We start from the raw sequence: 22,722 nt of genomic DNA on the forward strand, positions 1-22,722 counted from the left end.
AAGAAAAGAGAAGAAAACAACTCTGCTGCATGGGCCAAGGCTCTGTTTACATGAAGGCGCACATAAAAATAATTAACTTGGGTGAGCCACCAGGAAGAACCCTGCTGTCTGAACCACAGGTGCCATACAGACACCAGCAGCCAGTTAAGGTCATTCAGGACATCCCATAAGCACAGAGTTGTACAACCTGGAAACACCAAATGACAAATGAAATAAAACATGAGATGGGCTGGTGGCATTACATATTAATTGATTTTTTTAATGTTAAAACAACCTTGCATTCGTACACCACTTGGTAATGGTGCATAATCCTTTTTTTGATAATCCCATTGCTGGACTCAGTTTGCTAGCTTTTTGTTTTGTTTGAAAATTGTCCTGTCTATATCCATGAGAGATTGTGGTTTTCTTGCGAGGTCTTTGGTTTGGTAACAGCATAACAGTGTCTCTTAGAATTTATCCACGTCAATTATCTAATGGCATTCCCTTGTAATCTTTTATTTATTTTATTTCTGTAAGATTGAGAGCAATGTTCCCTCTTTTATTCCTGATTCTGGTAATTTGCATCTTCTTTTTTTCTTGGTCGGTCTAGCTATAGGTTTGTCAAGTGAATTGATCTTTTCATAAAACCAACTTTTAGTTTTATTCATTTTCCCTATTGTTTCTCTATTTTTCTTTAATTAATCTTCAGCATACTCTTTACTATTGTTTTTCTTCTGCTTGCTTTGGGTTTTCTTTTCTTCCCCAATGTTTTAAGGTAGAAGGTTAAGTATTGCTTTGAGCTCTTCCCTCTTGTTTAATATGTACATTTACAGCTATAAATTTCCCTCTAAGTACTGCTTTAGCTGTATCCCAGGTGTTCTGGTGAAGTGTGTCCTCACTCCATTCATCTCAAAATATGAATTTCCTTTATGATTCATCTTTTGCCAATGGGTTATTTAGGAGTGTGTTGTTTAATTGCCACATTTGGAGATTCCCTAAATTCCTTCCTATAAATGATGTCTATTTTCACTCCATGGTTGTTGCAGAACTTCTTTTGTTTGATTTCAGTCCTTTTAAATTTATTACATCTTGTTTCACGGACTAATATATGATCTATCCCAGAGAATGCTCTGTGTACACTTGAGAAGAATTTGTATTCTACTGTTGTTGGGCATAGTATTCTATGGATTCCTAGTAGGTCTAGTTGGTTTATGCTGTTGTTCAAGCCTTTTATCAACATCATCAATATCTTGGCTAGTTTTTCCATCCATCATTGAAAGTGGGTATTGAAGACTCCGACTATTATTTTTGAATCTTCTACTTCTCCCTTCATTTCTGTTAGTTTTTGCTTCATGTATTTTAGGCTCTGTTGTTCATTGCATACAAGTTTACAGGGCTATATCTTCCTAATGGTTTGACCCTTTTATCATTGTAGAATATCCCTCTTTATCTCTCAGTAACATGTTTTATTTTAAAAGCTATTTTATCTGGTAGTGGTATAGTCACACCAGCTTTTCTAAGTTTGCTGTTTGCATGATCTATCTTTTTCCATCCTTTACTTTCAACTCATTTATATCTTAGAATCTAAAGTGTGTTTTCTGGGGGTGCCTGGGTGGCTCAGTTGGTTAAGCATCTGACTCTTGCTTTTGGCTTGGGTCATGATCTCACAATTTGTGAGATCAAGCCCCACGTCTGTTGGTGCAGAACTTGCTTGGGATTCTTTCTCTCCCTTTCTGCCTCTCTCTCTCTCTCTCTCTCTAAAAATAAATAAACATTAAAAAAATAAAGTGTGTTTTCTGTATACAGGATATAACTGGATCTTGCTTATTATCTCATTGACAACCTCTGCCTCTTGATAGATTGTTTTGTTTCTTCACGTTTCATATTATAATTGATACAGCTGGAGTTATGTCTGCCATTTTATTTATCTTCTATATGTCTCATGTCTTTTTTGTTCCTCTAGTCCCCTTTACTGTTTTCTTTTGCATTAACTGAATATTTTCTACTGTAAATTTTAATATCTTTAATAATTTTTCACTATATTTTTAAAGTTATCTTCCTGGTGGTTACTCCAGAGCAACTACTGCCCAGCAAGCAATTCCCAATTTTACTGGGGGCTCACGTGGAACTCTTCAGTTCATAGCTTCTATCTATTAAAAACTGGTGCAAAATCTGCTTGCCTGTAATTTAGTGAAACTTCTTCCATTGTTTCATTCATTCATGCTTTTAATGTAGCAGGTATCACACACCTATTGTGTGATATACTTTGTTTTAGATGCTCATGACATAGAGACAGATTAGACACAGCCTTACCACAATAAAGAATGCTAGCAAACCCTGGCGGGGGGAGAATTGAAGAGGAGACTTCTGTGTACTGGTAATATTGCTCAGCAGAGGGAGGAAGGAGTCTCTGAGTCAGAGAACTCCCAAGGGCAGCAACAGTTTGGGGTCTTTTATAGCCACACGGTTTGCCATATCTATAGCCAGCAGATGTTGAGTGCTGTTTCACAGGGATACAAAGCAGGCAGACTGCAAATAGCTAAAAATATGCATATTGGGGCTATATGTAAAGCAATTAGATATGTAAGAATTTGAGTTAGGCACCAGTGGGAGTAAGTCAGGCATCTGCTATGAAATCAGTGAGGAAGGAAACAACATGGGAGCCAACATGCAGGGACCACCCTTAACTCAACTGCAGGACAATATGGTAGAGGAAGAAGGCAGGCCAACATTGGTTGAAGAAGACAGTGTGGTTGCACCCAAGGAGGCTGGGCTGAAGGAAGTTTGGACTAAGCATTGGGAAGGAGTCAGAGTTGAGGGAAAGACTGAGACATGAGAACAAGACAGAATAATTGATGGAGCAAGATCCCAGAGCATGGGTGCAGAAAGCAGTCAGGAGTCATGGGGGAGGGGTGCTGCCTTGGGAGGACTTGGGTAGGTCTGGGAGTTGCTGACCTGTCCTAGTGCCCACCACTGGCCCCTCATACACATGTTTGCTAGGTCCTTGGTCCAGGGCCCTTCTGAGGCCTATCTGTGTCTTTTCCCAAACAGAAAACCAGCCTTTCTCGCTGAGCCAGATTTGTACATAACTCTAAGTTCTCAAGCATACAAGTTTAATGAAATGATTTTTCTACCTTTCTAAAATTATGGTCTCATCAGAGATACTTACGTTTCCTCCCACCAAAAAAAAAAAAAAAAAAAAAAAAAGACAAAGAGAGAGGTCAGTACTCTAATTACAATGAATTGTCCCCAATAACTTGAAAAGAAGGACAAATGTTAGCCAGCTGAAACATTAACATGAAAATCATATTAGGTGGGTCGGGTCTGATGGGTCATTAACATCAAAACCAGCACATATATGCAGGTTTGCCTTAAATGGAAAAAATGGTCCTCAGACCTTTAAACCTACCTATAACCTGAACAGATGCATTAACCTAAAAAGGGAGTTAGGTCAGCCTAGAAGTGTGGAAAAAGCCAAGGTGATTGGTGACAGCAGCTGCTGTGCTTTGCGTTGGGGAGGAGCCTTAACTAATGATTTCCAGTATTGCTGTCCTGCTGGCAAGTCTGGCCCATTGAGACGGACGTACCAGGCACCCTCAGCTTAATGCTCTTAAACATTCTACTCACCCCTCTTGGGTTTTCCATCCTGGCTGAGATCCAGCCCAGGCCAATTAAATCAGAATTCTTGAGGGTACTACTGGGCATTTGTCCTTTTAATTTTTTAAAAAAATGTTTAATGTTTATTTTTGAGAGAGAGGCATCATGAGCAGGGAAACGGCAGAGAGAGAGGGAGACACAGAATCTGAAGCAGGCTCCAGGCTCTGAGCTGTCAGCACAGAGCCTGACGAGGGGCTCAATCCCATGAACCATGAGATCATGACCTGAGCTGAAGTCGGACGCTTAACTGAACCACCCAGGCAACCCTGGGCATTTGTCTTTTCAAAAGCTCCCCCAAGTTATCCTGATGTGCAGCTAGCATTGGGAATTCCTGATCTAATAATCCCCCGGTTGTGATGCCATGACCATCATTATCTGTGTTCTCAGGGGTCTGCATCACCCAATTAAATAGACTGGCATCCTGATTCTGTACATTAGCCCAGAGCTTAGTTAATGAGAATCCTTCTCTTGATGTGCTGGCTAAAGTAGGCCATCAAGACTAAAGGTGGGCCCCTGGGCCCTGATGAATTCACCAAGGTGACGAAATGTTGCTTCTGAAAGCCTCTTGGGTAAGGACCACTGGCATCACTTTTCTGGCCAAGAAAATTCAAGCCCATCTTCGTTTTGCAGTAGTATTTTACAGAGGTAAAGTAATAACATGAGAAACACAGTATGGGTCAGCAAAATGACCAACCACAAAGTCTCCAAGAGCTGAGCTCCAGTGGAACATATTTACTGTCCTTCATTTTTCTTCAGATCCTTACTATGTATTTCATGGACATGGGGGCCTGCCTGGTATCCATTCCTCACATCTTCTTCCTAAATGAGTTCCAACCGTGTTTTGCTCTCTACCTCTCCTCCCTTGAGGACACACGCCTTAGGGAAATTAGCCCCACCCTCAGCTCCTGGGGTGCTCTGATTTGCCTCTATTTCCTTCCCAGGAGCTCAAGAAAGAGCAAGGGCCCTGATGTCACCAATGAGACACAGGAGTTGGTTTTCTTTTAAGCTTTCTATTGAAGCATAATACACAAACAGCAAAGTACACACTTTGTGTGTATAGCTTGGTAGATGTTCATAAACTGAATATGCCTGTGTAACCAGCACCCAGATCAAGATACAAAATATTACCAGCAGCCATAAAGCCCTTTCCTGCCCACTTCCACTCACTATTCTCTCATGGGTAACCACTACCTTGACTTCCAAGAGCATAGGGTCATTTTGCCTGTTTTATACTATATATAAGTAGAATCAAACAGTATATAGTCTGTGTATATACTCTGAGCTTCTTTTGCTCATGTTATGTGTGTGTGAGACTCATTTTTATTGTGTATAGTTGTAAGTTGTTTACTTTCATTGCTGTATAATATACCATTATGGAATAAGTCAAATTTATCCATTCTACTGTTGACGAGTATTAGGTTGGTTTCCAGTTAAAGAGTATTACAAATTGTGCAGCTATGAACATTTTAGTCCTTGTCTGTTGAGGACATGTATAAGCATTTCTGTAGGGTAAATACCTAAGAGGGATTGCTGGACCAAAGGGGATGCATATGTTCAACTTTAGACAAACAGTCGCATATGGGACTGGTCCAATTTTTCTTCCCATCTGCAGTGTATGAAAGTTCTGTCCTGGTCAACACACGTCTGTCTTCTTCATTGTTACATTTTGGTGGGAGAATAGATGAGATTCAAGGAGTTTTGCTGCAGGCTTCAAGTTATCCCTTGTCTTTTAGAGGAAGCCAGCCCATTCTGCCCATGAATGTCAATAAGAAGCAATAGCTTACATGATTATTAGTGGCCAATGGAAGCCAAGTGCCATCAAGTTAAAAAGAAAGGACTTGATAACAGCATTAGGCTGCTGGATCTACAACTCAATTCATTGCCTCCCGCCTGCTTTGGTTTTTCTGTTGTCTGTATTGGAAAGCATCTTCAGTGTTATTTTCACAAAGCAGTTGAGCCTATGAAATCTTTGCTTTATTTTTCTTATGTGGAAATTTATCACCAGTGAACTACAGCGATTACTCCCAAGGCCAGGGAGTTGGCAAAGGGTAGAGTTGAGACTTAGACCCAGGATTCAGACTCAGCTTACATGGTGCCGACTCCCCCTTTCCTATCGGGCTGTACCACTGTCATCTCTCAGTTTGTGCAAATGACTAAGAGTCCTTTGATAACGTGGCTGCCATTTTTCAATGATGCCAAATCATGTAGCCAATATGCAAACAGTCATGGCAACTAACGGAGGGACCAACAATCTTTTGAAAATGGGCATTAGCAGCTGTCTTCCTTGCTGTACCCTATTACGAGGAAACTGTCAGCCACATGAAGCAAGGCCCAGTCCTCCAGGGGAAAAAGGAAGGGTGCCTTTTAATCATAAATCACTAATGAGGAAACAAAGGCAGTGAGAAAAGCAGGAGCAAAAATTATAGTAGCAAGTTCATCTTCTAGCTAAGAGGATGCAGGAGCTGTGACTATCAGCTTCCCAACTTAGAAGCTCAAGAATATTTCGCCTAGTTTTGTAAAGGTACAACCCATTGATATAAAAATCCAGTGGAGCAATGGAAGATAGATCAATGACCCAAAACATCGCCTCACTATAAACCAGTCTTCATGATTCAGCCTCACTGCTCTGCCAACACACAATATTGTCAAGCATTCTGTAGTTGACTTGTTCTCATAGCAGGGAGACAGAATTCACCACTTTCCCCTTCCAACCATGGTAAATTCGTGGTCTTCAAGATCCAAATCAACTGGTGGAGTTGTTCCTGAAGCATAGATTCAGATGCTTGCTGTAGGACAGGCAGCCAAACTGCTCATATCATTCCCCCCACTTAAAGCCTTCAATGGCTTCACACTGGAATTCTAATGAAATTCACACTTCTCGGTCTAACATTCAAGACTAAATATGACCTGGCCCTACCTGTTTCTCTGACCATGCTGGTCTTCTGTCTATTCCTTGAATACACAGTAGTCCCCCCTTATCTGTGGTTTTGCTTTCCGTGGCCGCTTCAGTTACCTGCAGATAATCCTGCTTCTGATATATGGTCAGCAGGTCCATAGTAGCCTAATGTCACATCACAAAGCCTATGTCATTCACCTTACTACATTTCACCACATGGTCACGTTGTCATCTCACATCATCACAAGAAGGGTAAGTACAGTACAGTAAAATATTTTGAGAGAGACTACATTCACACAATCTTGATTATATTATAATTGTACTATTTAATTTTTAGTTGTTGTTAATCTCTTACTGAGCCTAATTTATAAATTAAACTCTATTGGGGCACCTGCGTGGCTCAGTCAGTTAAGCATCTAACTCTTGATTTCAGCTCAGATCATGTCATGGTTTGTGAAATCAAATCCCCCATTGGGTGCCATACTAACAGCATGGAGCCTGCTTGGGATTCTCTCTCTCCCTTGCTCTCTGCCTCTCCCCAACTCTCTCTCTCACTCTTTCTCTCAAAAATAAATAAACTTTAAAAAATAAATCAATTAGGGGAGCCTGGGTGGCTCAGTTGGTTAAGTGTCTGACTTCGGCTCAGGTCATGATCTCACAATTCAGAAGTTCAGGCCCCACGTAGGGTTCTGTGTTGACAGCTGGGAGCCTGGAGCCTGCTTTGGATTCTGTGTCTCCCTCTCTCTCTGCCCCTCTCCCATTCATGCTCTGTCTTTCTCTCAAAAATAAACATTAAAAAAAGAAGAAAGAAATTTTAAAAATTAATTAAACCTTATCATAGGTATGTATGTATAGGAAAAAACAGTAGGTCTAGGATTCAGTACTATCTGTGGTTTCACTGGGGGTCTTAGAACATAACCCTTGCAGAGTAGAGGGGACTACTATACCGTGTTTATATGGCCTCAGGGACTTTACACTTATACTCCCTCTTGTGGAACTTTCCTCCTTAGCTCATTGTCTAGTGAGCAACTCATTCTTCATTCTTAGTCAGATGTCACCTTCTCTAAAAGCCTTCTCCATTACCTTCTCTGAAGTGGCACCCCCATCGCTTCTTATCATGGCACCTGGTTTATTATCTTGCTAGCCCTCATTACAATATGTAATCATTTGTTTATTACCTATAAGCTCCATGGTATCAGGGACCCTGTATCTCTAACACCCAGAATGGTAGCAGGAACACAAGAGTTAACTCGATGACTATTCATTGAATAAATGGGTGAATGAACAAAGGATGATCCAATTGTGAATTAACCAGTGGTGTGGCTTTGTTCTCTTCTCTGCTACCTGAATTAAGATCATTTAGCTATTCACTACATCCCTTGCCAAAGAAATGTTCCCAAGAAAACAAATACAGAGAAAAAAAAAATAGAGTGGTGAGAAATTAGTAGGAAAGGAAACTGGAATATTCATCAAACATAAGATTGAAAACTACCTGGGTTTTGTTGATTTGTTTGTTTTTATCACACTGTCAGGTCTCCCGGGGGGCGGCATTAGACAGATTGTGAGTCTCATCCAGAGACTCACCACAGGGATCACTTATCTTTTAAATGGGCTTTTCCACTCAGTAATTCTGTGACCAATGTATCAGTCAGCAATATATTGCTGATTAGCCCCTGGGAAGCCATTGGACTTTTGAAAAGGTCTGATGATAAGTGTGATATATGTGTTTCTAGCACATATATGGCTATTAGGGCCTGTTGTGAAAAAATGACTATCACCCCTTCAAAGATAGCTGTGCGGTACAACTTCCATCCTTAAGCACATAGTGAGTACATTATCCGTTGAATTTTTGCCTCCTCACAAACCTTCTGGTTCAAGCTACCCATTTTACAGATGAGGAAGCTTGCAAAGCAAAGTCAGCAGATAACTTTCTCAGGGTCACAGAGCTAGTTAGTAACAAAACCACCCTAGGGCCCCAGACTCCAGACTCCAGACGGGGTCCTTGCATGACAGAACAACACATCAGCTAAGTCCACTCGCTAACGATGAACATGGTTTCCCATCAGAACAGCAAGCCCTCCAGCCCTCCTAGCTCTCACCTTAGCTACACGGAGAGGGTGCCAGAGATGAACACAGACAAGCCCAAACCAACAACTCCTTGGGGTTGCCGAACCATGACCTCCCACAGCATCTTCAGCAAGGTGCTGCTTAGCCCTGAGGCCATCTGCCCCCAACGCTCAGGAACATCCCAGCCTCAGAGATTTTCACCAAAGCCCAGGGGCCTGAGTAGCTCAAAAGAGAGGCCAAGGCCCTCCCTGCCTGACGCTGGAGGGGGAGTGATCCTCTCCCCAAACCCGGACTCAGCGAGGCCTGAGCAAGACCGTGGGGGCGGTAGGCCTGCGGGTGGGGGGTGGGAGGGGATGACAGGATGGGAGGAAGAGAGGGAGGAGCAAAGCAGGGACGAAAGCCCGTGGGTCCCCTTCTCCGGATTTGAGAGTCTCGGCTCAGGTTTGCCCGTGGGTCCCCTTCTCCGGATTTGAGAGTCTCGGCTCAGGTTTCTAGGGGATGGCTATACAGCTCTTTACCCCGGCTCCCCGATCGCAGCCAGAATCCACAGACCTGCCCCCATTTCCGCCCCTCCTCCCACTGCTCGACACGCGCCGGGGTGAGGTGGCGGCCCAGGGGCTGGACCCTGCCAGGCCGGGAGCGCAGCCCGATTCCCGGACTAGGGAGGCGGGGGTGGGGGCGGGGGCTGCCCGAAGCCCGGGGTCCGCGCCCCCTCCCCGTAGCCCGGCCGGCGGGGGCTCCCTCGCCCCTACCTGTAGTAGCGGTCATCTCTGAAAGGCGTGAGGTCCTCCTTCAGCTCGCGGTACGCCTCCTGGAGCCGCTTGCACAGGTGCTTGAGCTCGCTGCAGAGCGGGGGCTCGAAGGCAGGGTACTCGGCGTCCATGCCCGTGCCGCGCCCGCCGTCCCGGCGCCGAGCCCTGCGTCCCCTCCTCCCGCCGCTCCGCCCTTTGTATTGCTTCCTTCGTCCCTCTCTCTTCCCTGCTCCGGGGATCGGGGGCTGCCAGCGCACTGGGCGGGACCGAGAAGGAGGAGGAGCAGGTGGCGGGGGAAGTGGGGAGGGGGCGCGGGGGGAGGTGGGGCGGGGCGACACGAGGGGAGCCGGCCCCTGCGGGGCTGCCGATGGGATCCGCTGCCGAACCGTGGGGGCCTAAGGAGGGGTGGGTGCCGCGCCCATCGGCCGCCGCCCAGGGAGAAGGAGCCAGGGGGGAGATCCAACACAAGGTCATCTGCCGCCCAGGACAAAAATATGAAGGGCCATCCTCTCTGCTGCTCGTGTTGGGAAAGGGGAGAAACTGGAGGTGACAGAAAAAAAGGAAAATGGGGCTTGGAGACGGACCGAACAGGTCAAAGGCTGGAGCCTGCTCCACGTTCAGCACCATGGACAGCCCCAGACTGCTTTCCCCTCCCCCCCCACCCCCCTCCCTGGGTTCTGCTTGGCCTAATGCAAAAACGTTTAAAACCAAGCCCATTCTGGTTATGTCATAATAAATATTTTTTAACGATAAACGAATGTGTCCAAAATGAGATGCCTCTTCCCACACGTTCTATAACCACGGGATCTGGGGGTGGGGGGAGGCAAGGGAGTTTCTCATCCTCTACAAGCTGAACACTAGAATATAAAATAGAAACTCACAAATTAACACATCTTCCGTGGGACTAGTTATCTAAAGATGGTGATGGTGTCATTTCTTGTGAATTTTCACAATAATAAGTGAAGAAGCAACTGTTCCTCATGAGGTCGGTGCATTTCCACCTGAATTCAGGACAGGTTTACACACAAGATTTATCTTTTTTATGTATTGGGAAACATTTTGCAAATATACATTTTAGGCCACCACTTACACTACTGAATATAAATTATAGAATACAGGTCCCAGGAATCTGTATTTTTCAAAGCTCCCCAGGTGACTCTAACCATCACTCCTTTACATATTCTCAGAATTCCCATGTTATGCTCTAATTTCACCCACTCTTCCATGCTCTTTTTTTATAAAACATTTTTATTTTTAAACAATCTCGACTGAGCCAGCCGGGCGGCCCTATCCCCATGTTTTATTTCCTCCTTCCCCTTAGATTTTGGAACAATGTTTCGTCTGCTAGCCAAGCTCTCTTGTCAAGTCTTGCAAACATTCCCATAACTTCTGATTATCCTGTACCCTGCACAGTTCAGTTTTAGCCTTAATTTGTTAACATCTCATGTATTTAAAAATTTGTATTTAATAATCTCTGGGGGGCAAAGAATAGAGCTCAGAACTGGCTATACCCAAAATACAGCGCAGAAAGACACTCTAAGAAGAGGGCTTCAGAAAGCATACATGCTGATTTGTTTTCTGAAATGAGATAGGGATGAGACCAGTATCTGCCACATCTCAAATATTTTATAATTGGCTACAGAGAATTTCTCACTGGGGGAAATATTAATCAACCTCGAAGATACACCAGAACACTTAAAATTCCTCTGGGAAGACTTCCTAACTTCTCCAGCCTCAGCCTTTTTTTCCCTTTGAACCACAGTAGCCCTTGGAGGACGATGCAAGTTTTCTGACTCCAAAAGTATGGGGTACTAACTTATTTTGTTGCCTCTTTCACCACAAAGAGCTAACACTGCTAGATAAAATATGACATGCACACACCTGCATATATATATATATATATATATATATATATATATATATTTTATATAATATTGCAAATGTTATGCACAGTTGAGCCATAGAGTGTACTACAATTACTTTTCCTTTTCTACACATTTTATTTCCTCTAGAATTAGCCAGGTCTTTTTTATTACTTAGTTGCCTATGTACTAATCTGTAATTCAACCTCAGGTCCTCCCAAAATTGCCTAACTCCACTCTTGAGATATTCAAATACATTATGCATTCTATCAATTTCATCTTTGAGAAATCTCTTCTTAGCCTTCTGACCAGTTCTGGACCGGTTGCCCTATGCCTGGTGCACGATTGTTATCTAAGCAATCTCTCCACCATCACCCTGAGGATTCTCTTCCCTCATCTGTTTGGATCCCACGTCTTTCTCTTTATTGATGAAGCATATCTTGGAAGTGCTTGGAAGCTCCATGACGTCACTTTCTCTGCATCCTGTAAGTCAAAGCAGTGTAGGTCCAGTCCAGATTCAAGGGAGTTAACATGATTCAACCCCTTGATAGCAGTAACATCATGCTCAAAAGAGAGGAGGGGAATTATTTGGGGCTATCTTTGAAGATGATCTTTTATTCCCATTTCAGCACAGTTCAGCTGCCCATGATTGCGGCCAGTGTGTCCCAGTCCAGATACCCTCTATTACATAGTCCTAGGGAATCAATCTCTAGTTTCCTGCTTTCCAGTTAGAGAATGACAATTGCTCAGTTGCACAGAGTGGAAAAAGATTGGGAAATTTAGCTCCTTCTCAGACTCTTGATCTATCCTTCTGGTTTTTAACTGAGGTACAACAAATATAAAATGTGCAATTTTATGTGTATAGATTATCCAAATTTTATATTGTATTTACCTATGTAACCACCACCCACATGAAGATATAGGACACCCCAGAAGGCTCTGTCTTGTCCTTTTCCAGCCACCCCTCTCCCAGTGGTAACCACTATTCTGGCTTCTATCACTATATTTTTTTTAATATTATATGAATAGAATCATATAGTTTGAATTTTTCTGAGTTTGGCTTTGTTTACTGAATATTATGTCTGTGAAATTTTTTATGTTGTTTCATATAGCAAGGAGTTCATCTCCTTGGTTAAATTTATTCCCAGGTATTTATTATTTTGATGTAATTGTAAGTGGGATTACTTTCTTAATTTCTCTTTCTGTTACTTCATTATTAGTCTATAAAAATGCAGTAGATTTCTGGGGCACCTGGGTGGTTCAGTTGGTTGAGCGTCTGACTCTTCGTTTTTGGCTTAGGTCACGGTCTCATGGTTCCTGGGATCAAGCCTTGTGTCGGGCTCTGCACTGACAGTATAAAGCCTGCTTGGGATTCTCTCTTTCCCTCTGTCTCTGCCCCTCCCCTGCTCATTCTCTCTCTCTCGCTCAAAATAAATAAACATTTTCTTAAAATGCTGATTTCTGTATAATAAGTTTGTATCTGCAATTTTACTGAACTCCTTTATTAGTTCTAATAGTTTTTTAGTGGAGTCTTTAGGGTTTTCTATATACAGTACCATGTCATCTGCAAATACTGACAGTTTTGCTTCTACCTTACCAATTTGGATGCCCATATTTTTTTCGTGTCTGATTATTGTGGTTATGTTCATTTAAAAAAAGTAAGAGTAGATATCCTTGTCTTGTTCCTGATCTTAGAGAAAAAGTTTTCAGTTCTTCCCAATGAGTATGTTAGCTGTGTATTTGTCAGATAAGGCCTTTATTATGATGAGGTATGTTCCTTCTAAACCCACTTTGTTGACAGTTTTATCATAAACATATGTTAAATTTTGTCAGATATTTTTTCCTGCATCTAATGAGGTGATCATATGCTTTTTATCATTTATTTTGTTAATGTGGTGTATCACACTGATTTATTTGCAGATATTGAACCATCCTTGCATTCCTGGAATAAATAGTACTTGATATTTATCATTGAACTAGGTTTGCTAATATTTTGTTGAGGACTTCTGCATCTATGTTCAGCATGGATATTGGCCTGTAGTTTTCTTTGTTGTTGTTGTTGTTGTTGTTGTTGTGTCTTTGCCTGGTTTCAGTATCAGGGTAATGCTGGCCTCACAGAATGAATTTCAAAGTTGTCCTTCTTCTGCTATTTTTTGGAATTGCTTGAGAAGGATAGATATTAGCTCTTCTTTAAATGTTTGGTAGAATACATCTGTAAAGACATTTGTTCTGGATTTTTGTTTGTTCAGAGTTGATCACTGATCAATTTTGTTATTAGTAAACAATTTGTTTAAATTTTCTATTTCTTCCTGACTCAGTCTTAGAAGATTGTATGTTTCCAGGAATTTACCCATTTATACTAGTTTGCTCAAATTGTTGGCATATAACTTTTCATATAGGCTCTTATAATCCTTTATATTTCTATCGTGTCAGTTGTTACTTCTCATTCCTTTCTGATTTGAGTGCTTTCTCTTTTTTTCTCAGTAAGTCTGGTTAAAGGTTTACCAATTTTGTTTACCTTTTCAAAGAACCAACTCTTGGTTTCATTTATCTTTTATATCTTTTTTGTCACTGTTTTATTTATTTCTGTTCTAATCTTTATTGTTTCCTTCTCCTACTAACTTTGGTTTTTGTTTGTTCTTGATGTAGGCCGGTTATCACTATAAACATCCCTCTTAAAATTGCTTCTGCTGTATTCCAAAGATTTTGAACCATTGTGTTTCCATTTTCACTCGTCTCCAGGTATGTTTAAAATTTCTTCTTTGATTTCTTCACTGACTCATTGGTTGTTTAGTAACATGGTGTTTAGCCTCCACATGTTTATGTTTTTTCCAGTTTTTTTTTCTTAACATGCAATTCTTTGCTCTTCAAAGAAACCATGCAATGCTTCTTATTTTTCTGGCTCTTAAATGAGATATTCCCTGGATATACTACTAATGGTAGTTTTATTACCAACAACTATAATAACAGAACCATTTTATTGAGCACATAACATGTGCTAGACACTGTGATAAGCACTTGATGGTATTGTCATACACCGCAATCCCAGAAGTTTTAAGAGATAGTGTATTAGTCAGGCTCTCCAAAGAGAGAGAAAGAGAGAGAGAGAGGGAGAGAGAGATAATAGATAGGTAGATAGATAGATAAATAGATAATAGATGATACATAGATAAATAGATAGACAGACAGACAACAATGAGGAATTGGTTCATGTGATTATGGAGACTGAGAAGTCCCACAATTTGCCTGTAAGCTGGAGATCCAGGAAAGCCAGTGGTGTGATTCCAGTCCTAGTCCAAAGGCCCATAAACCAAGAAAGCCAATGGTATAAGTCCAGGTATGAGGGTCAGAGAAGATAAGATGTCCCAGCTCAAATAGTGAGTCAGAAAAATGGGGCAAATTCTTCCTTTCTCTGATTTCTACTCTATTCAGGTTTTCAGCAGATTGGATGACACCTACCCACATTGGGGAGGGGAATGTACTTTACTAAGCCCACCGATTCAAGTGCTAATCTCATCCAGAAATAATGTTTAATTTGGGCACCCCATGGCCAGTCAAAGATGCATAAAATTAACCATTACAGGTGGCTATGCTGTTATCACCTTTTCGAAATAATTGATGCACAGAGGGGTTGAATATATGTACATAATTCCAGAGCAAGTAATATGAATGGTATTTGATCCCAGATGTGTCTAAAATCAGAAAATTCACTTTTACTCAATACATGGTACAGTGTCTACTGAGGTACCCCATTAAAGACCAACTGTTTGGAGAGTGAGGTATTGTAGCTCTATTTAAAAAAAACAGCTCTGTTTCCCTGATTTCATGTAGCATCATGCAATCCATTGAAGATACATCCTATATTTAAGGACAAATAAGGCTAAAACTTCTAGAGTGTTGTTAATAGATAGTAATATTCATGCATATATATTCATGAATAGTTGTATTTATGTCCTCCAGCCTGCCAGTCTCATGCCAGTGCCACCTACTGACCAAATCTGACAGGAAGCCAGATCAAGGGAGCCCAGGTGATGTAGTCCATAGACATCAGCCTTCTGGGACACAGAACTAGACAGCAGAGAAGGGAGGTACATGGATCTGGGGAGGGAGGCAAAGAGAGAATGGCCAGCACACCCTGCTCACAGAATTTTCCTCCAGTGTCAGTAATCCATGAAGTTTGCTGCTTGATGGTAGAGTCCATACAAGAGAATAAAACCAAGCCCCAAGCACAGCTTCAGCTCAGAGGGAAGGGTGTTAGTTAATCCAGGGTAGCTGGGGGCTCCGGGGAGAGTTGTTCCCTGTCACAGACTTGTGCTAAAGCTTTTGAAGATGAGGCTTATGAACCATTAAATACAACACTAGATCAACACTGTAAAGGATAAGGAAATTGAGGCCCAACATGATTAAGCCGTTAATACAATAGCACACTTGGTAGCAGAGTGGGAGCGAGACCCCATCCTCCTGTCTCCTGAGGCAGAGTCATTTGCCCATCTTTTTCTGAAAAGGACTCAAGGCATGTCTAGTCCCGTAAGACTATCACCATCACTAGACACTTCTGGAAATCTTACACAAAGCCACGATTTTTCTCAAAGCTTCCTTCACATTTAATTTTAACACAATTTCAGCTACAAGCAACATAAAAATGACTCATGTCTTATAATGAAATTAACAGTGGTGCTTTGTGGTAAACTAGCCACATCAGGGAAATCTTATCTACCCGTGTTTTATAGAAGGACTAGCTCTCTGGCTTGTAGCTGGAATCACTGAGAGACTGGTGGGCAGGGAGGTGATGTGGGAATTGCTACCACCCACTCAGCTGTCAGGGAGGCCCCGTGGTTACCTTGTTATAGGAAAGGGTAACATTCTGAGGTAAGTGTGTTGTGCCCAGATGAGCTTTCACGGAAAGCATACAAAAATGACTGAAATAGCATTGGTCTAGCTATGTTTTGACTGGTCATTTGTAAGTAATAAATTTGAAATATCTAGATCAATAAAAATGTCCTTCCACCAAAGCTTAATATAAGTGCCATCAAGCCAGTTTGTCCTTACACAGCTGAGACTCAGACACTGATTCATGAAGATCACATGCTCTGATTTCACCACTTTTGCCAAGTGAGATTCTGGGCTCAGATATGAGTCACATCAAACACATGAAGTTCCCTGGCTTCGTGGTTTGCTGATCATTTGTCATCAACCATCACCAACCCTCTAATGCCATCCATCAAGTGAAATGCCCAAGCCACTCATGGGAATCCACAGGTGGCTGCACCAATAACATTGGACAATAAATACATCTTGATTTTTCTATTGAGCATAGGGGCAGAATTGGGTACTTACTTTCATTTTAATCTTAGTAAACATTATATACCACACAATAAGAGATACTATAAATTCAAAATTGAGTAAGAATCAGTTCCTGCCCACTAGGGATTCATAGTCTAGTGGGGAACACATGTGCAAACAGGTCCAAGCAATATGACTAAGTCTACAGTGGAAGTAAGTTCAGGGTACATGAATTGAGAAAGACTTCACAGAGGAGTTCATGCCTGTGTTGAAAAATGAGGAATGGAGGGTTCACTGAGTGGAAAAGAGGAGGAGAAATTCCAAACAAGGGGGACAGTATATACAGAGTTCATGTGAGGACAAAGTGTTTAGGAGCTTGTAATAATTCAGCATGGCTGGACCACAGAATTTGCTTCAGAGTGGCAAGAGTTGAGTCTGGTCATGTAGGCAGAGGACACACCATAAAGGACCTCTTTGATTATGATAAGGAGTTTGAGCTTTGTCCTGAATGCAGTGGGAGCCATTTAAGGACTTGGGGCAGGAGAGTGACTGGACTAAGTGAGTTTTAGAAAGAAGGTTTCTGGGGAGCAGGAGAGCAGAATAGAGGTAAAGACATTATGAAGTAGGAGGCTGTTACAGTTGTCCAGGTAAGAAGTGATGTTGGCCAAAACCAGCATGCGGTGGCAGTGGGATGGAATGCAAGGGATAATCATTGTCAAGACTTTTATTTTATTTAATTTTAATTTTAATTTTAATTTTATTTTATTTTGTTGAGAGAGAAAGCTCATGAGCAGGGGAGAGGTGAGGGGGAGAGAGAATCCCAAGCAGTCTCCACACTCAACGTGGAGCCCAACACAGGGCTCAATGTCACAACTCTGGAATCATGACCTGAACTGAAATCAAGAATTGGATGCTCAACTAACTGAGCCACCCAGGTGCTCCATTGTCAAGACATTTAGATGGTGGAATTTACAAGACTGGAATCTGCGTGGGAAAGGAGAATATATCTGGGGTGATTCATTTATTTGCCTTGGATGACTGATGGTGCACTGCCAATTGTTGGAATGATGGGGACTTTGGCTTTGGGCCTCCAGGCAAGCAGCACTCATGAACTGCACCATAGAGATGGAATTGTGCTTCTAGTTCTCTGAGATCAAATGCAGATAGTGTGACCTGATGCTCTAGTCCCATCATCTCATCATGGTGAGGCAGTGATAATATACACCTTTAGTAGGCTCAATTTGAAGACAAATAGACTATTTTTCTTGTGACACATAATATGATTGAGTAGACAATGTATTGAGAGATGTGTTCCTGTTGTCACTTTCAACATTTGGAGAGAGGTCCCTTTTCTCTTGTAGGATTGGCAGGGTTCTTCTGCTCCTGCCATTTGCCCTCCCTGGAGGTTGAGTGGAATCAATGCATTATTCCACTAGAGTCCTCTGTCTGGTCTGGTTCTTCTCAGCCTCATTGTAGACCCCACTTGTCACTATGGAGCATTAGTGACACACATCCTGCTCCAGAGGCTATTGAAGGCGCAGGTTCAGTGTGTCTATTCATCAAATGTCCACACAGACCTATGAGCAGTAGGACAATGAATATGATATCAAGACCCTCAAGCTGTGTGGGCAGCTTGCCCCCGTCCCCGAGCTGCTGAGAACTGGCCTCTTGCTTTCATCTGAACTATCACTCCAATCACTTCAGTGGGTCTACTGTTCTCCAGGCCCTGGTGGCATGCCTGGGTCTGCCCTTCTCTCCTCTTCATTAAAAAATAAAGAAAGAAATCCTTTTTTCTTCTCTAGATCTTTTCACCTCTTCCCCTTCTACTTAACTTCTACATCTTGGCGTTTGTACCAGTGTATTTGGCCTTTGTGGCCATTACTAACTAGGTCTTTGTGGTTGTCAAGTCATATTGTGCTATGTATTGTCTGGTCTTTCAGCTGTTTTCTTTTCTTTTTTTTTTTTTTAATGTTCCCGGCTTTATTTTTTATTTTTTTTAATTTACATCCAAATTAGTTAGCATATAGTGAAACAAGGATTTCAGGAGTAGATTCCTTAATGCCCCTTACCCATTTAGCCCATCCCCCCCCCACAACCCCTCCAGTAACCCTCAGTTTGTTCTCCATATTTATGAGTCTCTTCTGTTCTGTCCCCCTCCCTGTTTTTATATTATTTTTATTTCCCTTCCCTTATGTTCACCTGTTTTGTCTCTTAAAGTCCTCATATGAGTGAAGTCATATGATACTTGTCTTTCTCTGACTGACTAATTTTACTTAGAACAATACCCTCCAGTTCCATCCACGTAGTTGCAAATGGCAAGATTTTATTCGTTTTGATTGTTGAGTAATACTCCATTGTATATATATATATATATACCACATCTTCTTTATCCATTCACTCATCAATGGACATTTGGGCTCTTTCCATACTTTAGTTATTGTTGATAGTGCTGCTATAAGCATGGGGGTGCATGTGTCCCTTTGAAACAGCACACCTGTATCCCGTGGATAAATGCCTAGTAGTGCAATTGCTGGGTGGTAGGGTAGTTCTATTTTTAGTTTTTTGAGGAACCTCCATACTGTTTTCCAGAGTGGCTGCACCAGTTTTCATTCCCATCCTTCAGCTGTTTTCTGCTGGGTGCCTCCCCACCCCCGCCTCAATCCTCTTCTAGCTGTGGAGACAGCTAAATGCCACCTACAGGTAAGCCTCACAATGCCTTGTGGACCACACTCAGGTCAGTAGCCTGGGGATGTATTACGTTGGACCAGACAGAATTCCCAAGAGTCAATCATTTGACCCTCAAAGAGGACTTTGGTTCACATCAAACTAGCCGAATTGGTTCATTTATAAAGATTAACTCCATGCCCAATTTGTATTGCATACTCCTTCACAGAGGGTCCATTATTTCATCACAGGAAATAACATGCAGGAGAAAATATTCTTTCTTTTCTTCTAGTCATACATATCTTAGCTCACTGATTAATTTGTGTTATATCTCTGCTGACACTGACACATCAAAATTTAATTCCAGGGATACATATTCTTTTAGCTGCTCATTCATACCCACTTTATCTTGACATTACAGATGGGCAGTTCATCACTATGAGCCATGGTACATAAACGTTAACTTCAGCATTTGTACTTGGGAACGACCCGCCTCCTTGACACTTTATTCTCTTACCCATAAAGTTCTAGCTATGCCATTGAACACTGACCACCCATTTAATTGAAACTAATCAATGTACAGCTGTTTAATTTGACATTATTTGACACAAGTGTTCTAAGTAAGAATACTTATTAGTATTCTTTGTTTCTGATGCAATAAAAAAATGTATTTCTAGAGGTTGCTAAAAAAAGCAAGTAGCATTATCATTTAACAGCTTTAAATTTCCCTTCCCCTTCTCTCTTTGGCTTTAATTAAGTTATGAACTTACCAAAGTATCTTATTATGGAATGTAGCTAAGCATTTTTTCTCCCCAGACATGTGTGTTATCAATTATTTTACAAAAATATAAACTTTACCTCTGAGTCAATTTCTCCCAAAGGAGGGAATACATAAGAAATAAATCCGCCTGTATTGCATTTATTCAACAAATATTTATTGAGGCTTACAGGCCTGACACTTTGTAATTGCAGGGAACTGTTCTGGGAGTTGGTATTGGGCTTTTAAAGCAGTTATGCCCTTTTTACTTAATTAAGAGGCAAGAGGTACCTGACTTGAGTTGAGCCAGGGCCCCTCCAAGTCATTCCAGCTCCTGGAAGAGACTCCTGCCCATCCTGACAGCTGCAGGCAGGACTAAAGAGGAGGATAGTTGATAACCCAATTAGTGATTTGTTTCTAGCTGTATAAAAACTTAGGTTAACTTACTTTCTTTCTCCTTTAGCTAGAAACTAAGTGTGAAAAATTCCAGGCCAAGAATAATTTATTACACTAGGTAAAAAATAGGGCTCTAAGAACACTTAAGCATTAGGCTGATCTGCCTATTTTTCTGAGTTAACCCAAAAGAGGAAACTCACACTTCAAGTGATTAAATGCTGGTTAGATGTGATTTGTCTGTCGAAATGCCAATTTCCTAGCAGGAAGGAGAAAGGGAGATGAGGTGAAATGAGCCAGCCATTTCTTAAGTGAAGATGGCCTGTAATTTTCATTTTTTATTTTATCCTTGTCTTATTTGGGTACTGGCTACATGGGGGTTGGCAGGGAGTGTTTCCTCTTAAAAGAATATTTCTACAAGTGTTTGAATAAGAGAGGCAGGGTAAGTTACTTGAAAGTTGATGGCACTTCTCACTAAACCTATTTGGCTTGATATTTTCTTTGCAGGAAGCTTTTCTACTAATGATTACATTTCTACGTTTTCAAATCTAATGGCATACAATTGTTTATAGTATTCTTACTCGCTTAACTTTTCAAAGTTTCTATCTGAAGTCACGTCCCATTTCCATTCCTAATATCGTCTATTTGTGCTTTCTCATTTTTCTTCATACACCATGCCAGGTATTTGTCAAATTCATTGATCTTTTCTAAGAACTAACTTTTGATATCATGGGCCTTCTTGAATGTAATTTTGGTTTTTATGTTTATTAAATTCTATTATCTTTGTTTCCTTATCCTTTAAAAAAAAGTTTTCTGTTGCTTTTTTTTCCCCAAATGCCTGAAGATGTGTATTAGCTCCCTAATTTTCATTTTTTTCTTACATAAAAATAAGCATTTAAGGCTATAAATTTGTCTCCAAGCACCATTTTCATGGCATTTCACAAGTTTTGATTCATTACCATTCAGTTGTTCTTTGACCTATGGGTTATTTAGAATGCATTTCAAAATTTCAAACATTTAGACAGTTTCGTCTGTTTATTGATTAATACCTTAAATGCATTGTGTTCTAAGAACATAGTCTACATGGTACCGATTTTGTAACTTTGCTGATACTAGCTTTATGGCCTAGTGTATGATCAATTTTTATAAATGTTTCATGTGTGTTTTAAAGATTTTGTATTCTCTAGTTGTTGAGTGCCAAGTTTTATTTATATCTATGAAATTTAGCTTTTGGTTGTTAGATTGATCTATAAGTGAAAGAATTATGCTGTAAACTCCCGCCACAATGGTGGATCTGTCGATGGATTCCTATAGTTCTATCAAGTTTTGCTTTATATATTCTGAGGCTTTTAGAAAAGTTTCATTACAGAAGCTTTCACCCATTTTTGCTCCCTCCTTGTCCAAGTATACATCACCCCTCACCTGCCTCCAGTTATCAACACGCTGCCATTCTTGTTTCATCTATTTCCCCTGCCGTTTTGTTGTTGGGATCTTAAAGCAAATCCCAGATAGAGCATTTTACTTCAATACTTTAGTATGTTTCTCTAGATAAGGATGTAAAATGTGTAAGCAAAATATGCTGAGGCCACTATGTTAGGTGCCGATACGTGAAGAATTGCTCAATCTTAGTGAGTTCAAACTCCATGGTTTCCAGGATCTCCTTTGGAAAGTGGACCCAGTTCAGTCTTTTCTGGAAGAACGCAGTCAAGGTGCTGGGAGCCACCTGCTATGATTTCCTGTATCCAATGAATGGGTGCTTAGAAAGTGTTTGTGGTAATTACTTAAGCACTGGAACTGTTAGGAATGGCCTTGGGAAGTCAAGCTTGCTCTCAACAGCTAGGAATCCTGTAGGGTAAAATACTTTGGCAAGGCCCCAAAGTCTTGATATTATCCTTGTTCTTTTCCTGCCATGACCAAGCACTTGGCAGAAATTAAGCAGAGCTCTTGGCAGTGTGGGGGAAAGGGGGTAACCATGTGAAAGAATTCATGCCAAACCCAGCCATACAGCTAAACTTTCTAATTCCTACTGGAATTTCGCTGAATGAGACATTCTTATGACAAGTGGTCTCTCTGATGGGTGTTAGATAAGCCCTATTTATTATACTTTATATATACTGGTACTTACCATGTTCCAGGCACTCTACAGGGCCCTGGGCACGCTCATGGAGTCCACAGGCAGGACATGAACTGTTATATAGTCATCCTAATGAATGCCTGAGTACACAATGGGAGATGTGGTCCAAAGGAATGTAGCAAAAATTTTGATATAGACTGGGGTGAGGGAAGTCTTTTCTGCAGGCATGGTTTTGAAGGAGCTCTGAAGGAGGAGTGGAGTTAAAGGTAAAAGCAAGAGGAGCTTGGAGAAGGGCCAGTTGGTGAGGACTTTACAGAGAAGAGCAAAGGTCTGGAACA

General features: G+C 41.3%; 1 protein-coding gene across 1 annotated transcript in view; it reads right to left on the minus strand.

The window, feature by feature from the left end:
- TMEM181 (transmembrane protein 181) overlaps positions 1-9,606 on the minus strand; it is a 74,439-nt gene extending 64,833 nt beyond the window's left edge. Inside the window, exon 1 of the mRNA XM_019412684.2 lies at positions 9,352-9,606. Coding sequence (XP_019268229.1) covers positions 9,352-9,482 — 131 coding nt within the window. The 5' untranslated portion in view covers positions 9,483-9,606. The remainder of the gene's footprint in view (positions 1-9,351) is intronic.
- Between the last annotated feature and the right edge of the window lie 13,116 nt (positions 9,607-22,722).

This window comes from Panthera pardus, unplaced genomic scaffold (assembly GCF_024362965.1).
Source record: "Panthera pardus isolate Hobbes unplaced genomic scaffold, ASM2436296v1 HiC_scaffold_17, whole genome shotgun sequence".
Classification (NCBI taxonomy): Eukaryota; Metazoa; Chordata; class Mammalia; order Carnivora; family Felidae; genus Panthera; species Panthera pardus.